The 25,586-nt window shown below is 35.1% G+C and overlaps 1 protein-coding gene across 4 annotated transcripts in view; it reads right to left on the bottom strand.

Moving 5' to 3' along the window:
- Coq8 (ubiquinone biosynthesis protein COQ8, mitochondrial) overlaps positions 1-25,586 on the bottom strand; it is a 138,245-nt gene that overhangs the window by 92,357 nt on the left and 20,302 nt on the right. For all 4 annotated transcript variants that reach the window (XR_015040219.1, XM_085812963.1, XM_085812962.1 and 1 more), the window contains exon 3: positions 10,724-11,131. Coding sequence is in view for 3 of the 4 variants with exons in the window: in XM_085812963.1 (XP_085669089.1) it covers positions 10,724-11,131 (408 nt within the window). In the remaining variant the exon portion in view is untranslated. The remainder of the gene's footprint in view (positions 1-10,723; positions 11,132-25,586) is intronic.

Below are 25,586 nucleotides of genomic sequence, written 5' to 3'. Positions count from 1 at the left end.
TGAGCTAAGTGGTTTAAGACAATTTACGACTAAAGAGAAGCTTAGAATCTTTCCAGTTTCTGTACGCATGTCTCACAAGAATCCACAAATGGAGCTGAATAATTACTCTACTTGCATATTATTACAACCACTTTAGTAGAAGTCGCTAAACTCTGGCAAACCATGCACATCAGTTCTGTTGATAACCATATCCATTGTAAGCTTCAATTTGAAAATTCACCAAATCACCTTTACTTCTGAAAAAAATCGCCAAACTGCGTCAAGGTGGTTACGCTAATACACAAGTACTCAATTTACAACAATAGCAACACACAGCATCTTTTATGTGTGGGTATGCAAGTCAATAAATGATTCTTCACCTTCTTACCATTTCGAAGCGAATTAAAGAAGTGATAACAGGAACACACTTTTTTTTGTAAAGTGACATACTTTTTTTGTTTGTGAGAAATCTGAAGTTCTCATCATAGATATCTATGATGAGAATCCGATCAAAAAATACTTTAACTAAATAAATTCTTAAAACATAATCTACAGTCTTTGTTCCCAGACTTTTGAAGTCAATTGTACATTTAGAAGAACTAATATTTTCTTTTGCTTCATATAGAGTTAGAAACTAATTAAAATAAAATTTTTACCACATACTGTATAAATCAGAAATTGCTTCGGCTATTTTAATTTTTTTTCCACTATACTTACATTATTACTTAAAATAACTTCGTACTGCTCATTTTCAAAGATGATCATCTATGGTGAAGGGTCAATGAAAGAGGGTTTACTGTATTTTGCATTATTTTTTTTTTAAAAAAAAGGAAAAGAAAAAAAAAAAAAAATTCTACACAGAAGAATACCAGGACTTTAATTTAATTTTAAATAATAATTCAAAAATAATTTTAAATAATGATTTAACAAGGCAAACAAATGCCTATGTACATCATGAAATTTAAATGCTTTAGGAGAATGAAGAAAATGCAAATTGTCCACCCCAAAATTAAGCACAAATTTTTACTATAACTTCAGATCACCAGTAAAACCGCTAAACATGGTAGCTTAACCTGGATTTGAATCCTGGCTAGTTAGCTGAATTAGCAAGCAGCCGAGTAGTAAAACTGCTGAACCATACTAGCACAACTAAGAACAATACTAGCACAAAAAATGCCAACTAATGGACTCACTGCAAGGGAGTTCCCTTGGTTTTAACAATATATAACATGAACTTAAGCCAGTTTTTCTTAACCAAATCCACCAAAGGCATCTCTCTTCATAGACAGATAGCACTCGCACACATTGTTATAATCTAAGTAATCTAAATCAATTCTCAGGTCTAACATAAATACAAATCTTTGTCAGATAGCTATCATGAGATTTATTGTATTCAAACAAAACATCAGCAACTGAACCACAAATATAGCAGTATAAAATTTTGCTTCAGTATAGCATTGTGATTAAACTACAGCTGAACTGAAACTTTAATGTATGAAAGATTTCAGAAATTTACAGGAGTTCTATTTCAAAGGGAAATTCTGTCTACCTTTATTAATAGTTATGTATGATGGGGCTCCTCTGTAGTTGTGTATGTTGCCACGCTCATATACCAGCTAGTGTGTGCATTCAATGCACAGAAAAAAAGAAAAAAAAAAAATTACTTTCATTTCAAAACAGTAGAAAAAAATTGAAACTACATACAGTAGATGAGATTATATTATTCATATCACATTCAGTTAAGCAGACTGCAGGTCTTCTAAGATATCAGAACATACTGCTTAAGTGCATTCATAAGTTTCTTCCCCCTCCCCAAGTTTTGTGCATGAAAATATACTAAACCATCTAAAGTCTTATGTGCATATGCATTTCGAAAGGAAAATCTCTCCCCCCCCAAAAAAAAAATTCTGCATAAAAAAAAAATCTGTGTACTCTTATGTAAATAAAATATTTAAATTTGCAGGAAATGTTTTATATTGCTTTCCAAAATGCTTCCCTATTATAATGCCGTTCTTCATACCATGGTTTGTAATATTATACTGGATTCGCTTAAAACTATAAACTGCTGTTGGTAAATTAGGTCATACGTAAAAAAATTCCACTTTATAAATTAAAGTGTTATTCAAACTTTAAATAAAACTAGTATGGAAAAAAAAAAAAAACTTCAATAAAAATTCACAAATGCAGTCAAATGATAAATGAAATTCTCTAAATACTCATGAAAGTTATTCTGGCTAAGTGTTTCTAATAACATATTTGTACAGAATTAAATTCTTAGATAATCTTATAGAACCTTCATCGCATGAGGTTAGTTATTGGGAGGTCTTGCATTTGGTTCTGAGTTAGTTCCTTGTACATTTTTTGGGGCAAATCAAAATTAGTTTTAATTTTTGTGATTCCTCCTTTCAAGATTCCTTTCATACCCACAAATTTAATATTCACAGAGCATAATATTTTTTAATCTATTAATTTTCTAGAAGCTAAGATATGGGGAAAAAATTACGCTATTAGACACAGAATTATGCTCAAAATTTAAATCTAAGACACATCTGAAAACTGAATCATATAAATACTTCAGTACATTATTTCTTCATTGGTTGTTAATTTATGATACTTTAATTAACATTTCTCCTTATTTTCTTAACACAGAAAAGTGTCTTCCTTGACCCATTCTCAACATAGCTATGATTAGATGCATAAATACATAAAAATATCTCTAATAACAATATGAAAAAAATCTTCCAACTCGTGCCCATAACATATGAAAAACTTTTAGGTAAAATTCTTGTAGGCTAAAAAATGTTTGTAAAATTCTAAATCTATTCTAATAATATCCAGATATAAAATCATTCAATTTTCTAGAAACAACTTATTGAATCATTTCATTTTTTTCAAGAAAACATGAATTGTTTATATAAAATATTTGATTGCCTTTTGACTTTAATTTTTCTTTGATGAGAAAATGAATGTCTGCGTATTTTGGATTCCACGGGAAACATACTGGAAATATTAGTAAAACTGTCAAAATTTGCCACATTTGGCGACCTTTGGTGATTTCTCGCCAAATGTGGCGGCAGAAATTCCAAAGCCGTTGCCAGCTTGACTATATCTTGCAAAATTACCGAGATACCCATTTACTCTGTTAAATACAGAGTATGTATTAAATACTCTAATAAACAGTTGAAGAGAGTTGAATACAGGCCCTGTATTCTTACTTTTCCGGCATAGCTTGTCTCTTTAGACTTTTTTTCATGTTATATTACACAGAAAAATAAAACAATTTCACATATAACTAGACTTAAGTCATATACCTATGTACAAAGTTCATAACATTATATATTATATTAAAAAGTAACAAAATATTCTGCCAACTGAGGGAAAAAAAAAAGTCCCATAAAACAGGAAACTATGAAGTGCAGAAATAAGATACTCAATACAAGGAAAGAGAGAAGAAAAGATTTACAAATCTTCTAAATTTTATTCGTATTAAACTATTATCATTTATTCCGTATTAAGCTATGTTAATAATATGTGTATTTTATTCCATATTAATCTATGTAAATAATACATAATATGTTAATAATATGTGTATTCTATTCCATATTAAGCTATGTAAACAAGTTAATTGTCTAACCACTAAGCTTTGAAACCAAAACTTCATATGCGATCAACAATGCCCAGCAGAAATTAGTAATCCTTATCCAAAGCTATTTTATTCATTTGCATTTACAAAACAATCTGATATGTAGCAATAAACACAAAATTACTTCCTAGAATTGAAAGTTCTTTTGAACTACATGGGGGTTCTGTCCTCATTTTTGTTGCACTATCACATGTTTGCCTTTGAGAAATTGTATATTTGTTCTCAAGTTTCACTAAGCCTGAGTTTCACTTTCACAGCATTTGCCACTGATAACTCCATCGTTAATGATTTGAAAGCACTCATCTGTCAGGAATCAAAACAAAAGAGTGTACCTTCTTCAATTCTGTTATATATATATATATATATTTACAGAAAGCTTTTCCTTTTTAAACATGCATATGTAGTAGCAAGACACTGAAGGGCCCCTCAAGGTTTTAGGCCCCTGTGCTTTACATACCAAAATTTATGTCACTGACAGAAACCCAAAACCTTCTTCTGTTCCCTAAAAAGAAAAAGGCAATTGACCATTTAATGTATTCCATATCACCAATTATCAACGGATTTCTACCCAATAGTCAACTGAGGGTTCTGGCGACTGACAATTTTGAATTTGAGAACAGAAGTAGGTTTCCAGTGAGAAATTACAATTAATTTTATTAATTTTTACCTAAGCTTGCTACATAGTAGTCCTTATCCACAATTTTCATTTCTCTTTCAAAGTTGCAATGTAATTTGCAATCGGTATTGTGCGAAATTGCTGTATATGTATGAAAAATTATCTTGTACAAAAAATCTTATTTGACCTACAACTGTAAATGTTGCAGGGATCCTAAACTAGTCCTATTGATGATGCAAGAGATTTAAAACAAAACTCAAATGACATAAATGTATCAGTTCTTACAGCTAAATTAGAAGTTAGAGTCCCAATATTACAACAAATTGTCATTAAGTGTCTAACAATACTTTGGCACATGTATGATAAAAAGTTGAAAGATATTTTCCCAAACATGCCAACCTCCCTGAAAGTTTGCAGATGTTTATGGCTTTGGCCTCAGTTAACTGAAGTTAATAAAAAACTATTTATGATTTTTAGTGAAACAAGAAGAAATAAGGAATCTGTCAATAATAATAAATAACAACAGAAGAACAAATAACAACAGAAAGACAGATTGCACGCTTGTTAGATATTGACAAGTTAAATGTTTATTGCTAGAAAAAGCAAAAATATGAAAATTGAAGTTAGTAACGTAGAATACTTATCTAAAGGGCAAAGAGAAGGAAAAAGTTAAGTGATTTCATGTAACAAAATGATGGGGACAGAAAAGAAATTTTAAGAAAAGGAATAAAATGTAATTTTATAATGTTTATAACGTTTAAGAAAATATTAATAATATAGTACTCCCCCCCCAAAAAAAAGAAGAAAAACAGTGCTGTAAAATGCAATATATCAGTATAAGCTAATTTCTTTTAACTCACAGGAAGAGCCTACACTTACAGAGAACTAAGGCTTATAGAGGGTCTAAGAACTTAAAACTTTTGATGACCTCTTATATATTTACAGTATAATGACCTTTCCTCCACTTTCTTAGTCTTAGATTAGCTGCCCTATATATTCCATGATGAAATCAGCGCTGAAAAGTTTTTGCAACAACTTTTCCTTGATGCTTTAAGGACATGGTTATTTTGCTACTACCCTTCTGAAAGCATATACAGTCAAAAGTCTTTAATCCGGACTCGTCGGGACTTCGGTGATTCCGGATTATAGATCATCAGTTTAAATCTGGTAAGATGGCATGCAGAAATTAAAAAATTAAAAATATGAAACCGTAATTTATAAAATAATGAGCAATTATGAGCTAAAGGGTATCAAAATTTACAAAAAAAAAAAAAAAAAAAAAAAAAAAAAAAAGCTTAATATTTATTTGTTTACTTTATTAAACATTTCTTTCAACGCGCGCATGCGTAAAGCATACATTATGCATAGCCGAAATTAGAAAATTGCAACCAGAAAACTATTTGATTTGTATTCGTGATATTTATAATGACGAGGAATTTGATTTAAATCATATCAAAGATGAAGTACATAATACTACATTTAATAAGGAATTATAAGCCAAATAAAATAAAAACATCTGCCCTGAAGATAATGATAGTGTTGACAGATCAACTTCCAGTTCATTGTGCTCCGCCACGTCCCCCCCCCCCGCGCAGAGCTGCGTGAAATTGATAAACAGATTTCGGAACGGTTAGATAAACAAAGGATATGCCTTTATCCATTTTTTGGAGCAATTCCACTTTTTGTTTGATGGACATCGAAACATACTTTCGTTTTCGTAGATCCTTTGGGAGCTCCAGCATCGGAAAATGTATTTGACATAATCGAAAGTTCAAGCTTACTTTTATAAAATTGCTCTTACAGTCTGCAAAAAATAATAAGCCGGATCCAATTCGAAGATTAAGGGACAACGCAATCATCAACATTAACTGAAATAGACAATTAGATAATTTTAGCTTATACCGTCCGTTATACATTAAACGCGCAGCGAAAACGTATTCTGCGCTTGTGCACACGCAAATGCGCAGTCGTAAAGGTCTTACGCACACGCTTAAACGCCTATGCGCATGCGTCAACGCGGCGCATGCGCAGAAAGTTTTTAGCTTTGAGGTCCGGATTATAGATCATTCCAGATTATGGGTGTCCGAATTAACGACTTTTGACTGTATAACACATTGATAATGAAGTTAAAGGTTGAAACGTAAATTAAATATAAATTTAGATACAAAATTTATAAAAGTCTACCTATTTCTATCTCTGGGAACAGGTTACAAAAATTGAGCAAAAGAGAATAAAAGAGTAGAGACATTAGGATTTTGGAAGCAGGAAACTCAAAAATTGAGCAATGCCCTTGCTGGGAATCTAACCATGGACCTCTCGAATATGCGCCGAGCGTGCAGACTACTACACCACAAAGGCATGCTAAGAAAGCGGGAGAAATACCCTTGAAGGGCGACTGGGGATTAGGGGACCCCATCGCCAAATCCTGATGGTGGAGAATTGTCATCCACCAACTTTTTTTAGTTTGGGTGCCACTGCAGAGCATTAGGATTTTGAAGCAGGAGACTTAAATAATGAGCAATGCTCTCGTCGGGAATCCTCGGACCTCTCGAATACGCGGCGAGCGTGTAGACCACTACACCACGAAGGCACACTAAGAAGGCGGGAGAAATACTTTATAAAGAGTACAAATTAAAAGTTGAAGTGTTTAAAAAAATCTCCAAAATAACAGAACAAGAGATTTAAGTACAAACTGCAATAAAATTGACCAAAAATTAATCTCCTCTGTTTAACATTTCAAACAGAACTTGTCAAGGGAAACGTGTTTTGAAGCATATTTTGGTCATAGTAAGCATAATAAACAGGTTTGAGGCATAATAATCAAGTTGATTAATGAGTTAGAGATTTAAGTACAAACTGCAATAAAATTGACCAAAAATTAATCTCCTCTGTTTAACGTTTCAAACAGAACTTGTCAAGGGAAAAGTGTTTTGAAGCATAATTGGGCATAGTAAGCATAATAAACAGGTTTGAGGCATAATAATCAAGTTGATTAATGAGTTCCGATTACATATTTCATTCCTCGGAACCATTTGAGACCTTTAACGTTCCCACCTTTAACTTCATTATCAATTTATTATGATCTAACAGGTTCTGCACAGATTTATCTCCTTTCTTTTTTATTTTGTTACTGTTTTAATTATGACTACTCTTTATAAGTGTGAATATATATATGTATACATATGTGTTACTTACGTACAGATTCGTAATGGATTGAATATACACAGAACCAATGATACCTTAATAAAATTTATTTTACGAAAAGAAACTTTTTATCAGCTCTAGAACTTTACATAAAAACACTGGCACAGCTCTTTTCAGTATCATACAGTACAATCAGTAGTTACACTTCGAACTACTAAGAAAGAATGTTAAACACAAAGTAATGTAAAGCGCATCGAAAAAGCGATGCTCTCACCGATATTTCAGTACTCAGAATTCAGCTCTGAACTAGCAACTACTACTCAGATCTGATGCTCTCCCTGATCTTACATAGTTTTTCCCTGCCGCTAAGAGATTTCTAGAACCTTCCATTTCTTGAAATTAGTGGAAGGCATATCAGGACCAGATAAGGTTATAGCGACATATAGCATCAATTACAGTACTAGTTAGAATTATACATGGACCAAATCAAAATGTCGTCAAGTTTGGCAACAGAAGTTAGTAGCTCAAACCATCACCAATTTAGTGAGACAGCCATTTACATAATGTTAAATAAACTTGGCCCAATATTCTTACATTTCCGGCAAAGCTTTGCTTCCTTAGATTTTAAAGTTACATTATACAACAACAACAACAACAACAACAACAACAACAACAAAAAAAAAAAAAAAAAAAAAAAAAAAAAAAAAAACCACAGTTTCAGATGTAATTTCAAAAATTATTTGCATATGTATAAAATTCATAACACTGCTGCCTTCCTAAGCACTGCACGTCTCGGCCTGTTCAATCCCTGAGGAGGAAGCCATACTTAAAACTAAGAAAAATCAAAGCAATACTGAAACATTAATAATAAAATCTTGTATTCACAAATGCTATCTATCAAATTTGAATAAACACACACAATTTCATCACCAAGTCAAAGCACTCATCCCATGAGGTTCATTCATTAAATATTTAGTTGCAACAAAAGATTTTCTTAATAAATGTTCTTAATAAAGTTAGGGGGAAAACATGAAAGCAGTACCTTTAGTGCAGGTAGTAACTACCCAAATCTATGGTTTTCCACCAAATGTTTTGGCATTTTTCGAAAGCCTTCAGCCCAGAAACTTGGTGGTTGCCAGTCCATAAACAGATACTCATTTCAAACGTCCGGTGCAGAATGGAAGATAGTACCAGCAAGATGTAGCTGCAAGTGTGATAAAAGGCTGGAAGTCCGAAAAAGCGATGTCGGGGTTATATGGTGGGTGTGGCAAAAGATCCCGAATTTGAGTCTATACAGAGTCCAGCCGGTGAATGAAGACATATGTGGTTTTGCATTATCTTGACGGAACATTACCTTTTTTCGCCGAAACTCAGTTCAACATTTTTCCCTGATACCAGCGTCAAGTTGGACTAGCATCTTGCTGTACAACTTACTGTTGAGGATTTTATCTTTTTTAAAGATACTCTTTGGGGATAATACCACAGCAGCCCCCTAGATACAAAGCATCATCTTTTTGGTAGTCAAACTGTGCTTTGCGATGCAGACCAACCCTTTTTTGGCCTGTGTTAGTGAAATAAATCTACTTTTCATCACAAATGATGATTCAGTCCAAAATTTTGTCCTTCCATTGATATTAGCAAATTAATGCAGACTCGAACACATCCTCATCTGTTTGAGTTAGCTCATGCTGAAACCAGCGATTTAACTTGTATGTCAAGTTTATGTGATGCACAGCATGACTAATGGACAAGGCACTAATGTCTAACTCCTTAGCAAGCTTACGAGTGGTTACGAGTGGATCTTCTTTCACAGATTTTCGTAGGCGGGTCACATCAACATCAGTAGGGCAGCCAGAATGCTCTGATATTTAAATGTCATAGTCCTTGTTTTTTGAACTTTCGGTACCAAACCTTCAAAGTATCATATGATAAAACATTAGTAACTAAAGCTATACACATAATTTGGTGACATTCTGCAACAGAACTGAAAGTAAATGATGGTTCTAATCTGGTAGCGTGAGGCCCGGTGGCACAGTGGCTAGTGCATCGCACAGCAGCACCATAGGTTCGATCCCCAGGCTGGGTAAGGTTGACTCAGCCTTTCATCCCTTGATTTTCCACCCTTTGGGTCGATAATATGAGTACCCAGTTCGCTTGGGGACTAAACACTGGGGTCCTGCGACAAGCTGACCACTTGTTTAGGGCATATGCTTATGCACCCCGGTGCCCACGGTCAAGAGAGCAGATTTCGGGCACTGCAGGCATTGGCGCACTGGGGCTGTTATGCCACTGAGCAGTTTTTTAATCTGGTAGTGTGATAGCTTCATTTCAGACACTCTGTATTTAATATTTTTTTTTACAAATTTCACAACATCACATTCTTAAACAAGGCTCTTTCAAATGCCAAAAATCATTTGACAAAATATTATTTAACACATCGACGCAAACTGTTTGTGCAGACTATATTTGTGGTGGCGGGAAACTTTCATTATAGAGTGATATTTTCTCTTGCAGTTTTTTTAAAAATTTTATTTAAATTCTACAACAAAAGCTCACTTCGTTGAAAATTCCAATTTATTAAAAAATAGAAGGTTTTTAAAAGTGAAGAATACTGTTAGCTTGGCCCATACTGAATGCCAGTAGTTGAACTGGTTATGCAAATATTTTCATAATTTTCTCCATAAGCTAGTTTTCCTTGAAGTCTTTCAAAAGGTATTCTTCTCAAGCAGATAGATAGTCCACAAGAGTTTGTCATAAATGGTTACACAAGCATAGAAAAATGAAGAAATACCTTTCAAAAATCAATTAAATTCATGAAAATAAAAAAATTAATTTATTCCTAATAATCTCTATATGACCTAATAAGAGTCTGTGACTGCCTTTTTTGACACTGCTGATTAACTAATCTCCATGGGGGGAAAACCCATCCATTTTTAAAAATGCCTTCTAGTATTCCAAGAAATTTTTAGAAACAACTCACCCATCATAATTTAAATTATATCCCTATTTATTTTGTAATTCTGCTGAATATCAGTTCAGCAAACTAACTTTAAACTGTCAATTTTAGTAAAATACAAAATCTCTCTCTCTCTTTTTTTTTTTTTTTTTTTTAATTTTTTAATTTCTAACTATTCCAAGACAATAAAATACAGTGACAAAAAAGATCCAGAAAATAATTCTCAGAAATAGTATAAAATAGCATTATTTACAATTTCTAGTTAAAATTTATTTGTGAATTTAACAAACTACTCAATAATAATAATAAAAATAAAAAAATAAAATAAAATAAAATAAAATAAAATAAAAAAAAAGGCAAGAAAAATAAAGGTTCTACCCTTTACCTGAGGTTTAATTCTTGATTTCTGAATCTTTTGCTGTGGCAAGATTTCTTTAGGTATTTGGATATCTATTAATGTTTGATGCGAAGTAAACACAGCTTCAGTAGATTCGGGACTTTTGAGAGATTCCTTTTCAGTTTTTATGTTTCCCTGAGGTGCAGTAAACACAACTTCAGTGTACTCAGGACTTTTGAAAGATTCTTTTTCTATCTGCCTATTTCCCTGAAGAGTACTTGGATTAGAAAGATTCATATTTTCATTTAAAATAGGGTGATCAATATGCAAATCAGAAATTTCTTCAGTTGCTGAAGGAATTTTGTTTCTGTTTGCAACATACGTAGCATAATGTTTCACAGATTCAGTTACCATTGAGCCTCTCTCTCTGACTTCAGAGGCAACTTTTACCAAGACCTGAAAAGAAAAATCATAATTTAATATTACTGCTAGCCATAAAAAATAAGCATAAAAGCATAAATACCAGTTTATGTATGAAAAACACTACCTATAGGTCTCTGAAGGAGCATCTAAAAAAAATACATACATTAAAAATACTAAAAAATACATGTGATAAAAAATGCACCATAAATGAATTCTTATTGTTATGTTTTTCTTCTGACACCAGTTTCGTACGGGATTCGTGAGGATTTGGAGTGAATAATGATGACAGTTGAAGTATTGAAACACACTTTATTGCCCAATATTGTCAGGCAGCTCCAAAACACGTTTTTACAGTCGTCGATGAACTACTTTAAACACGCTGTCACGATCAGCGACACAGCCTCCAGGTTTTCAGGCAATCACGGTGAAGACAGCTTCAAGGCAAAGCACCAGAGTACAGCTCCCGACTCTGCTTGGTCGTTCTCACAACTCCATGTACTCTGGAGACTCTAAACGCTACAACTTGCAATGCACTCGACGACACACAGAGCACGGCTCCCGACTTTTTGGTTCAGTCATTCCCGCAGCTCGACACGCTCTCTCGACGATGCACTAACCGCAATACACTAAGAGACTCCTTCGGTGAACTCGACGACCTACTCGGCACTCGCTACCCGGCTGTCAACTCGATCGACTCAAGACCATTTAGCGATATTTTGGTCTGGTTCCCTGTGTAACTGTAATTAGTACTCTAATTGAATAACTATAATTGATTCCTATATGTGATTATAACCACATGTGGTCCTTACGTGTAACTTTAACCACATATACCTTCCAGTAATTTCAAGACATGTAAGATACTAGATATTTCTCGGAAGCCAAGGAAAACTACATAAGGCCGGAGAGAGCGTAAGTTCTCAGCCTATAGGGTTTATATTGTTTTTACATCCCGTGAACGGGCTGGCTGAATGGGTGTTTTCGTGGTTTTCCCCATGTGTAACGTGTATACGAGTCAGTTTCCCTTAGAAAGTCCTCCACGAAGGCATCCCTCCCTTTAGGCAGATAGCCCTCGAGCATAATTAAATAACCTAACCTATTATTTTTACAAATACTTATTTTAATTTGTTAGCCTTTTTTGTCAGTCTTTACTTCTCTCACATTTCCTCGCCAATATGTAAATGCATTAGGGTGAATGAGAGTGTATTTAAGCTGTAGTATTGAAAAGGTTAGAGCTTGTTTTCGGTATTGGCTGTGCACACTGTTACTACTAACCAGCTGTTCGAATTTTGAATCTTGACTTTGCATTCCTGCCGCCGAAGTTTAATATCATGCCGGTGTAGGTTGAGTCAACTTGCAAGGTTAAATTAATTTGTGTAGTCTTGAACTACTAGCTTGTCTTTTAAATTTAGTTTATTACCATTATTTTTAAGCTCCTCACCACAAGTGGATGGTGAAACTGTAAGCACGTAGGAACATGCCATCTGTAAATAAGAGAGTTCAATTAAAAGGGTCTTTTGCACCCTTCCCCTGTTGTATTCATTTTCTAGTCTTAGCGATAAGTCACTACACAAACTTTCAATGTAGGTCTAGAATCGGCTTATGCTAGCAAAGAAGATTAGATCTTACAAGACTTATTTGCAGATTTTATATAGGTGAATAAAGTTTCAAGGTCTAATTATTTTGATAAATGTGATTCACCTAATCGGGGTTATTTGAGGTGCTAGTAATAACATGAAAATTTTACTCGGACACCAACGTAAATATTAGTATCAAAGTATCAGTTCTCAGTTTTTAGTTCAGTGTTAGATCTCCATGCGAGTTTCAATCTTCACATGCACTTTGCACTACATTCTGCTTAACGTTCTCAATAGTTTAAAGCAGTGACTACTGACTGTACTCTGTCATACCGAGAAAACCTGTTCGAGTACTTTTATGGAAAGTTCTAGAACAGTAAAATGCTTCTTTCGTAAAAATAAATTTTATCAGACTATATTCAATCCTGCGTGTATTCAATCCATTACGAACCTGTATTCATGTGACAATGTTATATATCATACATGTAGTTAGATTTCATTATTTGTCAAAAATTAACTTTTTTAAAAATTTGACATTGTCAAAGATATTACAGCAGTCCCATACACAAAATTTCAATGTTTTATGGCGAATAATTTTCTAGTTATACATACATATGTATAACTAGAAAATGTACATTTCTAGACAAAATGTACAATATATAACTACGTACAGATGCCACAGAAAATACTTTTGAACAATAAAAAGAAAAAAACAGTCCTTTATTCTTTCTGCATGTACCTCAAAAAATCGTCCAAATGAATAATACCATTGAAATATGATATCCGAAATTTTTCACGATTATAAAGCTTCCTTTTCTTTGCATAATAAAATAAAAAATCGATTTTTATCCCTCAAAGATTAGACCTCTTTCTAAGGCTTCATCTCAGAAGCAGTCTAACAGAGGCCAACCCAAAAGCAAATCTACCATCCTAAAATGAAGCACTGGAAAAAGAATATGTAGAAATACTTAATAAGGTATGAAAAGCCAGATAAATATAAGAGGAAGATCAAAAAAGAAGGTGTTTCAATATTCTTACGTTAAATACAAGGTTGTTTTTACGATTTTGATCAATAATAAGTTGTTTGTATACGTCTTAGCCTGTCCGATCTTGGAATTAATTCGATATCCTACTGGCCAGGTAATGCATTTGATATTTTCACAGCAGATGAGTACGTATCACCTACAGATATCTCATTCTTATAAAATTTTGACTCCTTTTTGCTGAATTAAAAAAACAGAGATATTCAGATCTGAAACAATTACGCAAATCTGCCCCCCCCTTTTTTTGGATGATGGTGGAACTGTTTATTTAAGGTTTTCATATCTAAATCATCACAATCTTGAACATTTACATTAAGGATATTATGTAAAAATTAATTTGGTGTGAGTACAACCAATTTATTGCTCTCAGAGATATAAGAGGATGTGTATTTATTGCAGATTCAACACTGCGTAAAACGGCTGTCATCTCTTCAAAGAAAAGATATGCCTTTTTCAACACTTTTCGTAGTATTTGCTTTAAAACGATGCCACCTAATTCCTCCCATCATCTGCCTCACCAGTGAGCAGGAAGAGGATTACATTGCAATTCTATTCTCTGCAGGATGTTACGCTTAAGAATTTCATTCCAATCACCAGCGCTTAGGGCAATAGAAGCGCAAAAGTTTGTACCGTTATCACAGTATAAAACATTGGGTCTTCCTCTTCTAGAAATAAATCTCATTAGAGCTTAGAAAAATGAACCAATGGACATAGCTATCACCTGCTCTAAGCTCAGTAGACAGCATACGTGAACAAACATATCCATGCTTTAATATCTCCTTTCAAAAACAATGGACATTCTTGTCCATTCCTATGACTTTAATACAGCTGAATCATGTAGTCTACTTTCTGAAAATGGAACTGTGAATGCGTTCAAATGTTGTCCTTTATATTTTACAGGTGGTACCTTTTGACTCCTTGAGTAGTTTTTCTGCCTTCCCCTAAGATATTTAACAAAATTTTCATACCGGCATATGCATTTCTTATGTTCTATCATTATGAGTCAGTCATGATCTGAATTGTGAGAAACGGAGGATTTCTTGCTCATTTCGGTGAACATTCAAAGTTTTTAATTTCCTATTTGTATGACATGTAAACATTTCATCTTGTACAAGCTTAATTATTTTCTTTTCAACCCAGCATGAGAAGTATCTGTAGTACCACTTACTTCCATGATATTCACAGAGGTTATTATCTAGGGAAGAATTACAGAGATGTGATTTGAGAAACAGGTGGTCAAAGCAATTTTGATTTTTCTTTTTTCTTGCAATATAGCTTGTAAGGTATATTTCAATTTTATAACAGTTATTTTAATTTAGTGAACCCTTCTTGTCTTATCTAGCTTCAATTTACAACCCCCTACCAGAATGAGTTTTTAGAATACTGCTAATGCAAATGAGGAAGAAAATAGTACTTAAGTCAAGTTTAACTGACTTTGAGAGAAAGAATTTGGATTCCTGAGAAGTGCGCATTTGCCATCTCAGGGCCACGTCTCTCTAAGCCGTTGTTAGGCTCACCTGTATTAGATGCCTTTTGATAGTTCGCCAGCTAATCTAAGATTACGGGTCAACTACTTTAGAACTGTGTTAGCTTTGGCTAAATCTGTTAATCAGACATTAGTTAGTTCGTATTCCTTAATTTTGAGTTTAAGCCCAAGTGAAGGCTTTGCTGTACGCCCGAAGAAGGGGCCGACTGTTAATCTTAATTTAAACGAATAAAGGGTAATTAACCCTTCTTGAGTTTTCGCTTTCTGTTCTTTGAACCAAGCGATTATTCATTTAATTTAACAGGATTAAAAAAAAAAAAAAAAAAAAAAGGAACTCTATACTGGTGCCTGAACTAAAAAAGCTGGTGGATGATGATTCTCCACCACCAAGATTTGGCGATTGGGTGCCCTAATCCCCAGTTGCCCTTTAAAAGAAGGAGTATATAAGGTATTGCTCCCGCCTTCATGGTGCAATGGTCAGCACACTCAGTGCATATTCGAGAGGTCCAAGTCCTGGCAACGACATTACTCATTTTTCATGGATTCCTGCTTCCAAATAGCTTAATTACTCTACAGCTTTTCAAATCATGAATCACTGGAAGGCCAGTTAGTTGAATTAGCTTTCAGCTGTGAAAGACCTTCCCACCACCTAGATGTCACTAGCTGATGGAAACAGCAGCCTCTAGATTGGAGGTTAGCTGGATTAACTTCACCTGGCATATATACCTAACATTCAGGTGTCGTGAGATTTCTGATTTTTTTCACACGATTACTTACAAATAATGATCATACTTCTTCATTTTGTATCCAATTTATTTTGCATCCAAGATTGTTGAGTCTCTTTGATCAGAACAATTGAGTCCTCTACTCGAGATCTTGCCGCTAAAAGACTAACTTCTACAATATGCTCCTTTTCCATTCTAATAAAATATGGCAGCAGGATACGCATGTTGGCTAGCATCACAGAATGTGTGAATACTAATATCTTTTCTTTCATACGAAGAAATGCTGACCCACCGTAGTACGATGACATCCTCAAATAGACGATATTCTTTAAACCAACTCTGAAATTCATTTTTAGTGCCAGCATAAACTTTTGAATTGCAAGAGATTACATGTTTGCATATTTTCTGGAGCAGCAACTTTGGGAATAACAAAGCTAGACTGGGAATCCTACGTGATAAATACTGTGTTACTGATAAAACTGATCTTTTAGTAATGTCACTCAACTGAAAATACTTTAGCCAATCTAATTTTAGGAACAGTCTCTCATCTTTTCGATTTGAAGATATTCCCAACACTATTGATGGCTGTAATCATCAGACAGTGATAACTATCGAAGAGCATCTGAATAAAGAACAGCCATTGCCCTCGTCGATGGCACTATGGTAAGCAAGCGGGAAAAAAGGCCATTTACGATCCTGGTCTTCTTGGTTGTTGAAAACTACCAGTGAAAGCTGGTTTGGAATTGAACCACTAAACCTCTCCACCATCTCATCAGACTGTGGATGTAATGGGGTCGTCTACACTTTTTTATTTCTAGTACGTCACACAACACAGCCATTAACGCTTTCCCATAATCAATATAAGATTTCATTTCAGAAGTGGAGTGATCCCGAGACTGCCCAACACATTTTAGTTGTAGGGCTCATCTTTTTCTTCTATATACTGCCAATCTCTTAAATTTTTCTTCTGCCACAATAGTTTTCCCTTTATGAACTATAAAAGTTCCTTTTCGTTAACTTAGAAGTCAAATAACAAAAAATCAGCTTTATATTTGCAAATTTTCACAGGACTAGTTTCGATGGTTTTACCGAAACGTCAACCTAAGTTGCCAAAGTGGAAATGAACGAGATAATGCCACTTCTTCAATTATCCCCAAATTATGCTCCTCTTCTAGCATTTCATCACATTTCTCATACAGGTTTTCAAAAGAGATTCCTTTTTGTCAATTTTTCTAACCTTCTTAAGGCTAAATCTTTACATGAAAGTAACAAAAGACGTTCTTCCTTCCCAGGCAGCACAACTTCATAGCATCCTCGCTCGTTCATAGTTACCAATTAAAAAAAAATTCATTTCCTTATTAAAATCTTCTTCTGGCTTTGATTTCTTCTGCACTGAATAGATAATTCCCATTACATCTAAGTTCCATAAATTTGAAATGGAAGTTTTTCGAACCAACACTGATGTTATTTTTTACTGAGGTAAATTTTCATTATTATTAGAAGAGGATAACTTGCCCATTAACATGTAAATGATAAATTGAACCCAAGGCGTAAACACAACAGCAACAGTTATTATTACTTTATTTACATGATGTTCTCGCAATGCAACATTTGGTGTTCTGTTTTATGTGCAGTTTTAGTTGTTTAAACCTTTATCTGAGCTATAAAGAAAATAATTTATTACGTTTACAACAATTTAATCAACTAAAATGATTCTATGCCTTAATTTTCACAAATGGAAAGCTTTTTGAAACCAGAAAAATTTGATATTGACCCCATATGTTTTGGAGCAGAATCTAAATGGAAACACGAAAAAAGAACTTTTAAAATTTCCTCATACACACGATGTAGGCAACTGAGAAAAGAAAATTACAGCTGTTATGTAATTTCGTATTTCCAAGTGTTTATAAATATATTAATGATTCAGAAGCATTACGATAATGCAATTAATGTTCTAGATTCATTATACAGTACAAAGTTCGTAATTCGGACTCGTCGCGACTTCGGCGATTCCGGATTAGGGGTTTTTCTGGATTATAGATCATCAGTTTAAATCTGGTAAGATGGCATGCAGAGATTATAAAATTAAAAAAATGAAACCGTAATTTATGAAATAAAGAGCAATTATGATCTAAAGGGTATCAAAATAATAATAAAAAAAAGCTTAATATTTATTTGTTTACTTTATTAAACATTTCTTTCAATGTAAGTTGTTTAAGTTGCTTTATTTTTTGTGCTAATACTTTTTCTTTAATTCTATAAACAGACATAATCTCTTGTTCAGTTACAAAGTTCCACTGTTCAAGTCCTGTAATTGCTGTGTCGAGAATACAGACTAACTTGCCAATCGAAATTTTTTCGTTTTCAATAACCTCTCTGTCAATTGGAAGCGGTATTTTCTGGATCTAGAACCATACTACAGATTTCGCCGTTCGTTGATTGGGGCATTGTCGTCGCAATGAAAAACTTCTGTTATATCATCTTCATTTATTACCGCTTTTCCACATTTCTTTACAAAATCCAATAACTGGAAAATTTCATCTTTAGTTTGCGATGTCCGAAAACCTTCAAATTCGTAGCTATCATCTTCATCGTCCTCACCATGAAATATGGTAGCTGGCCATAAATTATGCCAAGCATTTTTTAACGTATCTGGAGACACATCCTCCCAATGCGAATGCTCAAAATATACTAAAAAAAAAAAAAAAAAAAAAAAAAAAAGAGAGAGAGAGTGGCTTTGAGGTCCGAATTATAGATCATTCCGGATAATGGTTCGGATCATTCCGGATGTTCGGATGACGGACTTTGTACTTTACATTCTAAAAGAAATTAAATATTTGCCCGGCACTGTTTGCCATTGAGATTACAGAAAACGGGTGAGTCTGTAAATGAATATTTACAAATATTAAAACAATTGAACAAGGATTGTGAATTTAAGAATGTTACTGCTGAAGAATACAAAAATAAATATATCAAAGATGCATTTATCCAAGGTTTGAAGAAGCTAGCATTCGAGAACGATTATTAATGAATGCCACTATTGTACTGGAAAATGCTTATTATCAAGCTAGAGCATTAGAGCTTTCTGAACATCATTCTGCCTCATATTTAACATTTTCCTTAGCACCGGTAGCTGTTGCTGAACAGTTTGAGAACAAACAATGATGACGAATAATTGGCAGCTGTTGCTCCTGTTCGTTCCAGCAAGTGTTTCTTTTGCAGAAGAGACCATTATATATGGCGTATTTGCCCAACTAGGGGTGCATTATGTCAAGGATGGTGAAATGGGCCATTACCAAAAGATGTGCAAATCCAAATTTGTATCCAATACTATTAATTCCAAGGGTGCATTTACACACTAGCATCAGTTTCAGTGTTTCCTTGCTCAGTGTATGTTTTGAAAGGTCAGTAAGTCCTAGTAAACGGGGTTCAGCTTAATGGCCTAATTGATACTGGCAGTTCACTCAGTTTTATAAATCAATATTTTGTAAAAAGATATCGGGTTCAAGTAAAACCATATTTTGGTAGAATAGCCATGCCTAACTCTTCTCTAAGCTCAGATACTACAGGTTGTTCTTTAGTTACTATTAAATTGCAAACCCATGTGCATATACTAATGCAGAGATACTAATTACAAAAAACTTCCGAGCAAACTTTTTTATCGAGCATGATTCACTAAAAGATCATTTTTCTGGAGATAAAAATTAAAGGTGACAGAACCCCCTCCTAGAATCTGTCCAGTGGCAAATGCCCTTTTAGCCCCTGTGTCACTGTTCTCTAATTTAACACCTGATTGTAAACCTGTTGTTACAAAGCCAAGACGCCAAACTGAAGAAAATAAAAAATTCACAGCTATAGAAGTATGTAAATTACTTAAAGACAGTTTAATTAAACAAGTAATTTTCCTTGGCATGCACAAGCATTTGTTGTGGAAGGTGAATGAACATCACAGACCCAGAATGGTTACAGATTATTCGCCCAGATTATAAATAAATTTACTATGCTTGATGCCTACCCTCTTCCCAAAACTGAACAGTTGATTTCACAGGTATCAAAACATAAAATATTCAGTACATCTGACCTCCTAAATGCTTATCATCAGATTCCTATAAAAGAAGCACTACACAGCTTTTGAAGCGATGGTAAAACTATATAATTTTCTATGTGTTCCATTTGCTGTAACAAATAGAGTTGCTTCTTTCCAGAGAATAATTTCAAATAGAAAACTATCAGGAACCTTTCCCTATCTCAATGACATAATTATACGTGGTAAGAATGAAGCTGAACATAATACTAACTTAGAGAGATTTATGGCTGTTGTCAAGAAATACGAGGGCTATCCAGAAATTAGATTACGTTTTGGAATAAAAAAATAAACAAAGTATAGGAAACAAATTTTATTATATACAGATGAAAGCCACACTCAAATACTACTTTTCTACATAGTCACCATACAAATTAAGGCATTTATCGTAGCGATGTACGAGCTTGGAAATTCCTTCGTCGAAAAATTCGGCCGCCTGCGCCTTCAACCACTTCGTTACCTCTTCTTGCAGCTGTGCGTCGTCATCAAAACGCTGCATAGCCAGCCACTTCTTCATTGCTGGGAATAGGTGGAAGTCGCTCGGTGCCAGGTCGGGACTGTACGGCGGATGAGGAAACAACTCCCACTTAAAAGATTCAAGAACTTTACGAGTGACATTTGCCGTGTGGGGCCGGGCGTTGTCGTGAATCAACAAGATCTTAGAGCTCAACATTCCTCTGCGCTTGTTTTGAATTGCTCTTCTGAGTTTTTGGAGAGTTTGGCAATACCTTTGAGAGTTTATTGTAGTGCCTCTTTCCAGGAAGTCCACCAAAATTACACCTTTTCTGTCCCAAAAAACAGTCGCCATCATCTTCCTTGCCGACATTGTTTGCATGCATTTCTTGGGTTTTTGGGGAGAACTTGTGTGCCCCCACTGCATTGATTGCAATTTCGTTTCACAGTTCACATGTTTCACCCATGTTTCGTCACCAGTAACGATGCGATCGAGTAAAGAGTCACCATCCTTATGGTAAGCGTCCAAAAAGTTCAACGCTGCAGCCATTCGCTGATTTTTGTGGTCCTCTGTCAAGATTTTTGGAATCCATCTTGCACAAAACTTGTGGTAACCAAGCTTTTCGCTGATGATTTCGTGCAACAAACTTCGCGAAATTTGTGGAAAACTCAAAGAAAGTTCCGTTATTGTGAAATTTCGATTTTCACGGACTTTAGCATCGACTTTTTCGAGAAGTTCGGCGGTCACTATGCTGGGTCTCCCACTTCGATCTTCGTCGTGAACATTGGTTCGGCCATTTTGAAATCTTATGACCCACTGACGCACTCCACCTTCAGTGATAATGTTGTCCCCATACACTTCACGAAGCTGCCGATAGATTTCTATCGGTTTACAGTTTTTTGCAGTCAGAAACCTTATTACTGAGCGCACCTCGCGGGATTTTCAATTAACGCAGACATTTCAAACCGTCACAGTATCTGAACGGAGCACAGCACGAACCTCTCACTCGCACGGCTAGATGCAGACTGAGCTGCGCAACGCTCTGACCCCAAGATGGCCGCGCTAGCCCCGCCCCTAGCGGACACAGACGGAAACGTAATCTACTTCCTGGATGGCCCTCGTATAACCTAACCCTGAATAAGGAAAAAGGGAACATTTTCCATGAAACCTGTAAATGGCTACTTTATAGCTAATAGTACAATAAAATCTGATCCTGGCAGATTGAAACCACTGCTGGATTTACCAATTCCTAATGATATGGAATCTTTACAGTGAGCACTGGGAATGTTTGCTCATTACTGTCCTTGGATTCATAGTTTTTCTAAAAAGACTCACTCTCTTTTAATTAAAGAATCTTTTACCCTTAGGAAGGTCATTGAGACAGCCTTCAATTTCCTTAAGAAAGATACAGCCAAAGCTTCTTTAACTGCAAATGAGGATGATATATCATTCAGAGTTAACTGACGCTTCTGAATTTGCAGTTGATGCATCCCTGAGCCAAGCTGGGTGTCCTTTAGCTTTTCTTCTCTAGAACACTAAACTCTTCAGAATGAAAACACTCCTCTATTGATTCTTCATAAAACTGGAGACACTGTTTAATTGACAAGCACTTCGAAGTTTTACAGATCAAAGATGAGTGGTCAGTGGCACTGCAGTAAAATTAAAAGTGAGATTATGCATTGGCAGTTAGAATTCGTTTGTTTCAAATTTGATATTATATACTGCCCTGTAAATAACACTTTATCAAGAATAAATGCAGCTATAAAACTTCAAATAGATCTAAATTCCCTACATGATGTTTTTGTCACGCAGAATAACTCAAATGTATCATTGGATAACATCTAAAAATTTTTCTTTTCACTAGAAGAAATTAGAAGAACTGTGAATTCATGTTTATGTTGCAGTGAAATAAAACCTTGCTTCTGCAGATCTGAAGGACACTGAATTAAAGCAATGGCCCCTTTTGAATGACTAAATCTAGATTTTAAAGGTCCTTTGCCTACAATTTCCAGAAACTGATTCCTTATTACTATAGTGGACGAGTTCTTGACATTACCCTTTGCAATACTCTGCTTCTAATATGTCATCTGCTACTCTTATTGACGATCAGCAGAATATTTTCTCAATTTTGGGGATGCAAGCCTACATACATTCTGATAGAGGACCTTTATTTGCATCTCATGAATTAAAAATTTTGCTTAATTTCACTTGGATGGCAACAAGTTGCACAAATGCACATAATCCTTAAGGAAATAGCAAGTACAGAGTTATAATGGAATCATGTGGAGAAAAACATCCACTTGGCAATAAACTTAAAAATGGTTATTGAACTTCGGGAAGGAGTTCTACAACCCACTTTACATTCAATCCAGTCACTCTTATAAACAAATGTGCCGGAGCCCTATAGAAATCATCAGGAAAATCAAATCGGCCATCAGGAAGAAGGGGGAAAAATAAATAAAATAACTAATAATTAAAATAATTAGACTGAAATTTAAAAAAAAATCTGAACGCTTTCAGATTTTACATAATGCGCAGAGGGGCATTTTTATTTTTTTAACGTTTTGTGGGTTACATTTGTAAGGATCTTAAGTTTTACTAACGTTTATTTTATTTTAAATCTTTACTATCACTTCTTATTTTCTACTTCCGGCCAGAATTATAAGCGTGAAGGAGTTTATGCAAAGTTGTCTGGCGAACGCCAAGTATTTAAGTGTGGCCTTTTTTGCCAAGCAGAAGAGAGGAAGCCGTGAGTTCGAAGCAGGCCGCTTACCTTAGAAGTTACGCAGTTGCTACTTTGCCTTCCAGGCCAGAGGTTTTAATCCTCTTGATAAATTAAACGTATTGTAGTGTTCACAGTCTCTGTGCTACATACGCTTTCTGTTATTATAAGGCCAATCTTATTCTAAAGTTAAATTAGAGTTTAGTTTTATTTTGATATCTTTTAAGTTAGACCCCGAGTGGAGGGTCATTGTATTCCGAAGTACGGAAGTCATTGTATATAAAGAAAAAAAATAAAGGGTTTTGTATACCCTTCGTCTGTATCCTGTCTACTTACTACAATTAGTGAACATAGCTTTAGTAAGCTCTCTGTTCTAGTCAGGTCATTGTATGTTTCCGAAGAAGGTTAGAAGAAACATTGAACCTGATAGTGGCGCCCGACGAAGAATAACCATGGCCGAGTTTCAAGAAGAACCTGTGCTGCCTGCAGAAACAGCTCAGAATCCAGAAATGCCAGCTGCCGCCCTGGAAGGATTTGGGTATATTGTCCAGACCATGCGCGCTTCGATAAAACCAGAAGCAACGTTTAATGGAAACTCACAGGTAACCAGTTTTTTGGAAAAATTGGATGACCACTTCATGCTCTACCCCGTGCACGAGTTTCAAAAAGTTACCTTAGCTACCAGCGCTTTGAGGGGCCAAGCGCTTAACTGGTTCAAATGTATCGGCAGAAGTCTCTTGGGTCAAGCAGGAAGTCCCACCTATACCTACGAAAATTTCAAGACTGCCCTACTAAAAGCCTTCCCTGTTGTAAGGGATCGTGCGAAATTAGAAACAGAACTTTTCAGTATATATCAACAAAGAATGGAAAACCTCTCCAGGTTTATTTTAAGAAAAATTCACGTTTTCAAGCTCTTGTATGGAAACCGTCCGGATCCTGAAATAATTCAAGTGATTTTGCCGAGGTTACTACCCCAAGTGCAAGACTTTATTGAATTGAGAAATCCGACTACACTGGAAAAATTATTTGAGCTAGCAATCCAGTTTGAAAGTAGAAGAACGGCGGACGTCGAAAGAAGACGCCAATATCAACAGCGAAACCAATTTGGTACGCCAAGACTACAGCAAACTCAAGCACATGGCTACGGAGAAAAAGCAAATCAGTGGGCAAGGAAACCCGAGCATTCAAAAACAGCCGGCGAACGTCGACAGTTCAATAGCAACCCAGGAAAAAAGTCTCAAGGCCAGTGGAGAAAGAAGGAAAGCACCGAAAGAAAAAATAATTTAAACTAAAACGGATTTCTGCTGACGAGAGGGTGCGGAAATCCGAAGGCCACGAAAACCCCTCTTCCTACAAGTTAAATACAGTAATGGTGAAAAATTTAACTCTTCCGAAGATTGAAGTCTTGGTAAATAATATCCCGGCCACCGCACTCCTGGATACCGGCGCGCAGTGTTCCTGTGTGGCAGAAGTCTTTTTTAGAAAGTATTTTCGCAAATACCGCATATATAATGCGGATAATACAACAGTATTAGCGGCGCAAGGAGAACAATGTAAGTGCGTAGGTAAAGTACCTTTGTACATCCGTATCAAGGACGAACAAGTAAAGGTGATGTTTTTTATAGTAAAGAATTTGCAAGCACACTTAATACTAGGAATAGACTTTCTTTCAGACGCACAAGCTACACTGGATTTTAATGAAGCGTCTCTTAAGCTGACGATGAAGCCAGTGCGTGTAGAAAAGGTTGAACCGCCAAGGGTAAATCTCGACCACCTGCCTAATGACGAGCAAGATAGAATCCGACAAGTGGTAAGTGAATTTGCTTCCTTATTTAGTGATATTCCAGGATTTACCCAGGTTACTAACCATAGTATTGACACCGGAGATGCATTGCCGGTTCGTCAAAAACCATACCGGTATGATAAGAATAAGGAAAAAATTATAGAATGGCATATTACCGATATGCTACGTAAAAAGATCGTAACGCCTATCTCAAGTAGTTATGCTAGTCCGGTGGTTTTATGTAAGAAAAATAATGATTATCCTTTGGAGCATCCAAAAAGGTGGAGATTCGCTATTGATTACCGTAAATTAAATTCCATAACGAAATATCCGGTATATCCGTTACCGATTATAGAAGAAATTTTAAGGAACATAAAATCAACCAAATTTATGACAACTTTAGACTTAACGAATGGTTATTTTCAAATAGGGATCAGGCCTGAGGACGTGCCTAAGACTGCTTTTATAACCAAGTCTGGCACTTATGCATTTTTGCGAATGCCGTTTGGCCTTTCAGGCGCCCCAGCAACATTTCAGCGATGCATGGACATTGTGTTAAGACCTGTTCTCGGAAAGTCCACATTTATCTATTTAGACGATATCATTATTACTAGTGA

This window comes from Stegodyphus dumicola, chromosome 3 (genome assembly GCF_044657685.1).
Source record: "Stegodyphus dumicola isolate Sdum_Otavi_A_Nest chromosome 3, ASM4465768v1".
Lineage (NCBI taxonomy): Eukaryota > Metazoa > Arthropoda > Arachnida > Araneae > Eresidae > Stegodyphus > Stegodyphus dumicola.
This window is presented reverse-complemented; position numbering and strand designations above follow the sequence as displayed.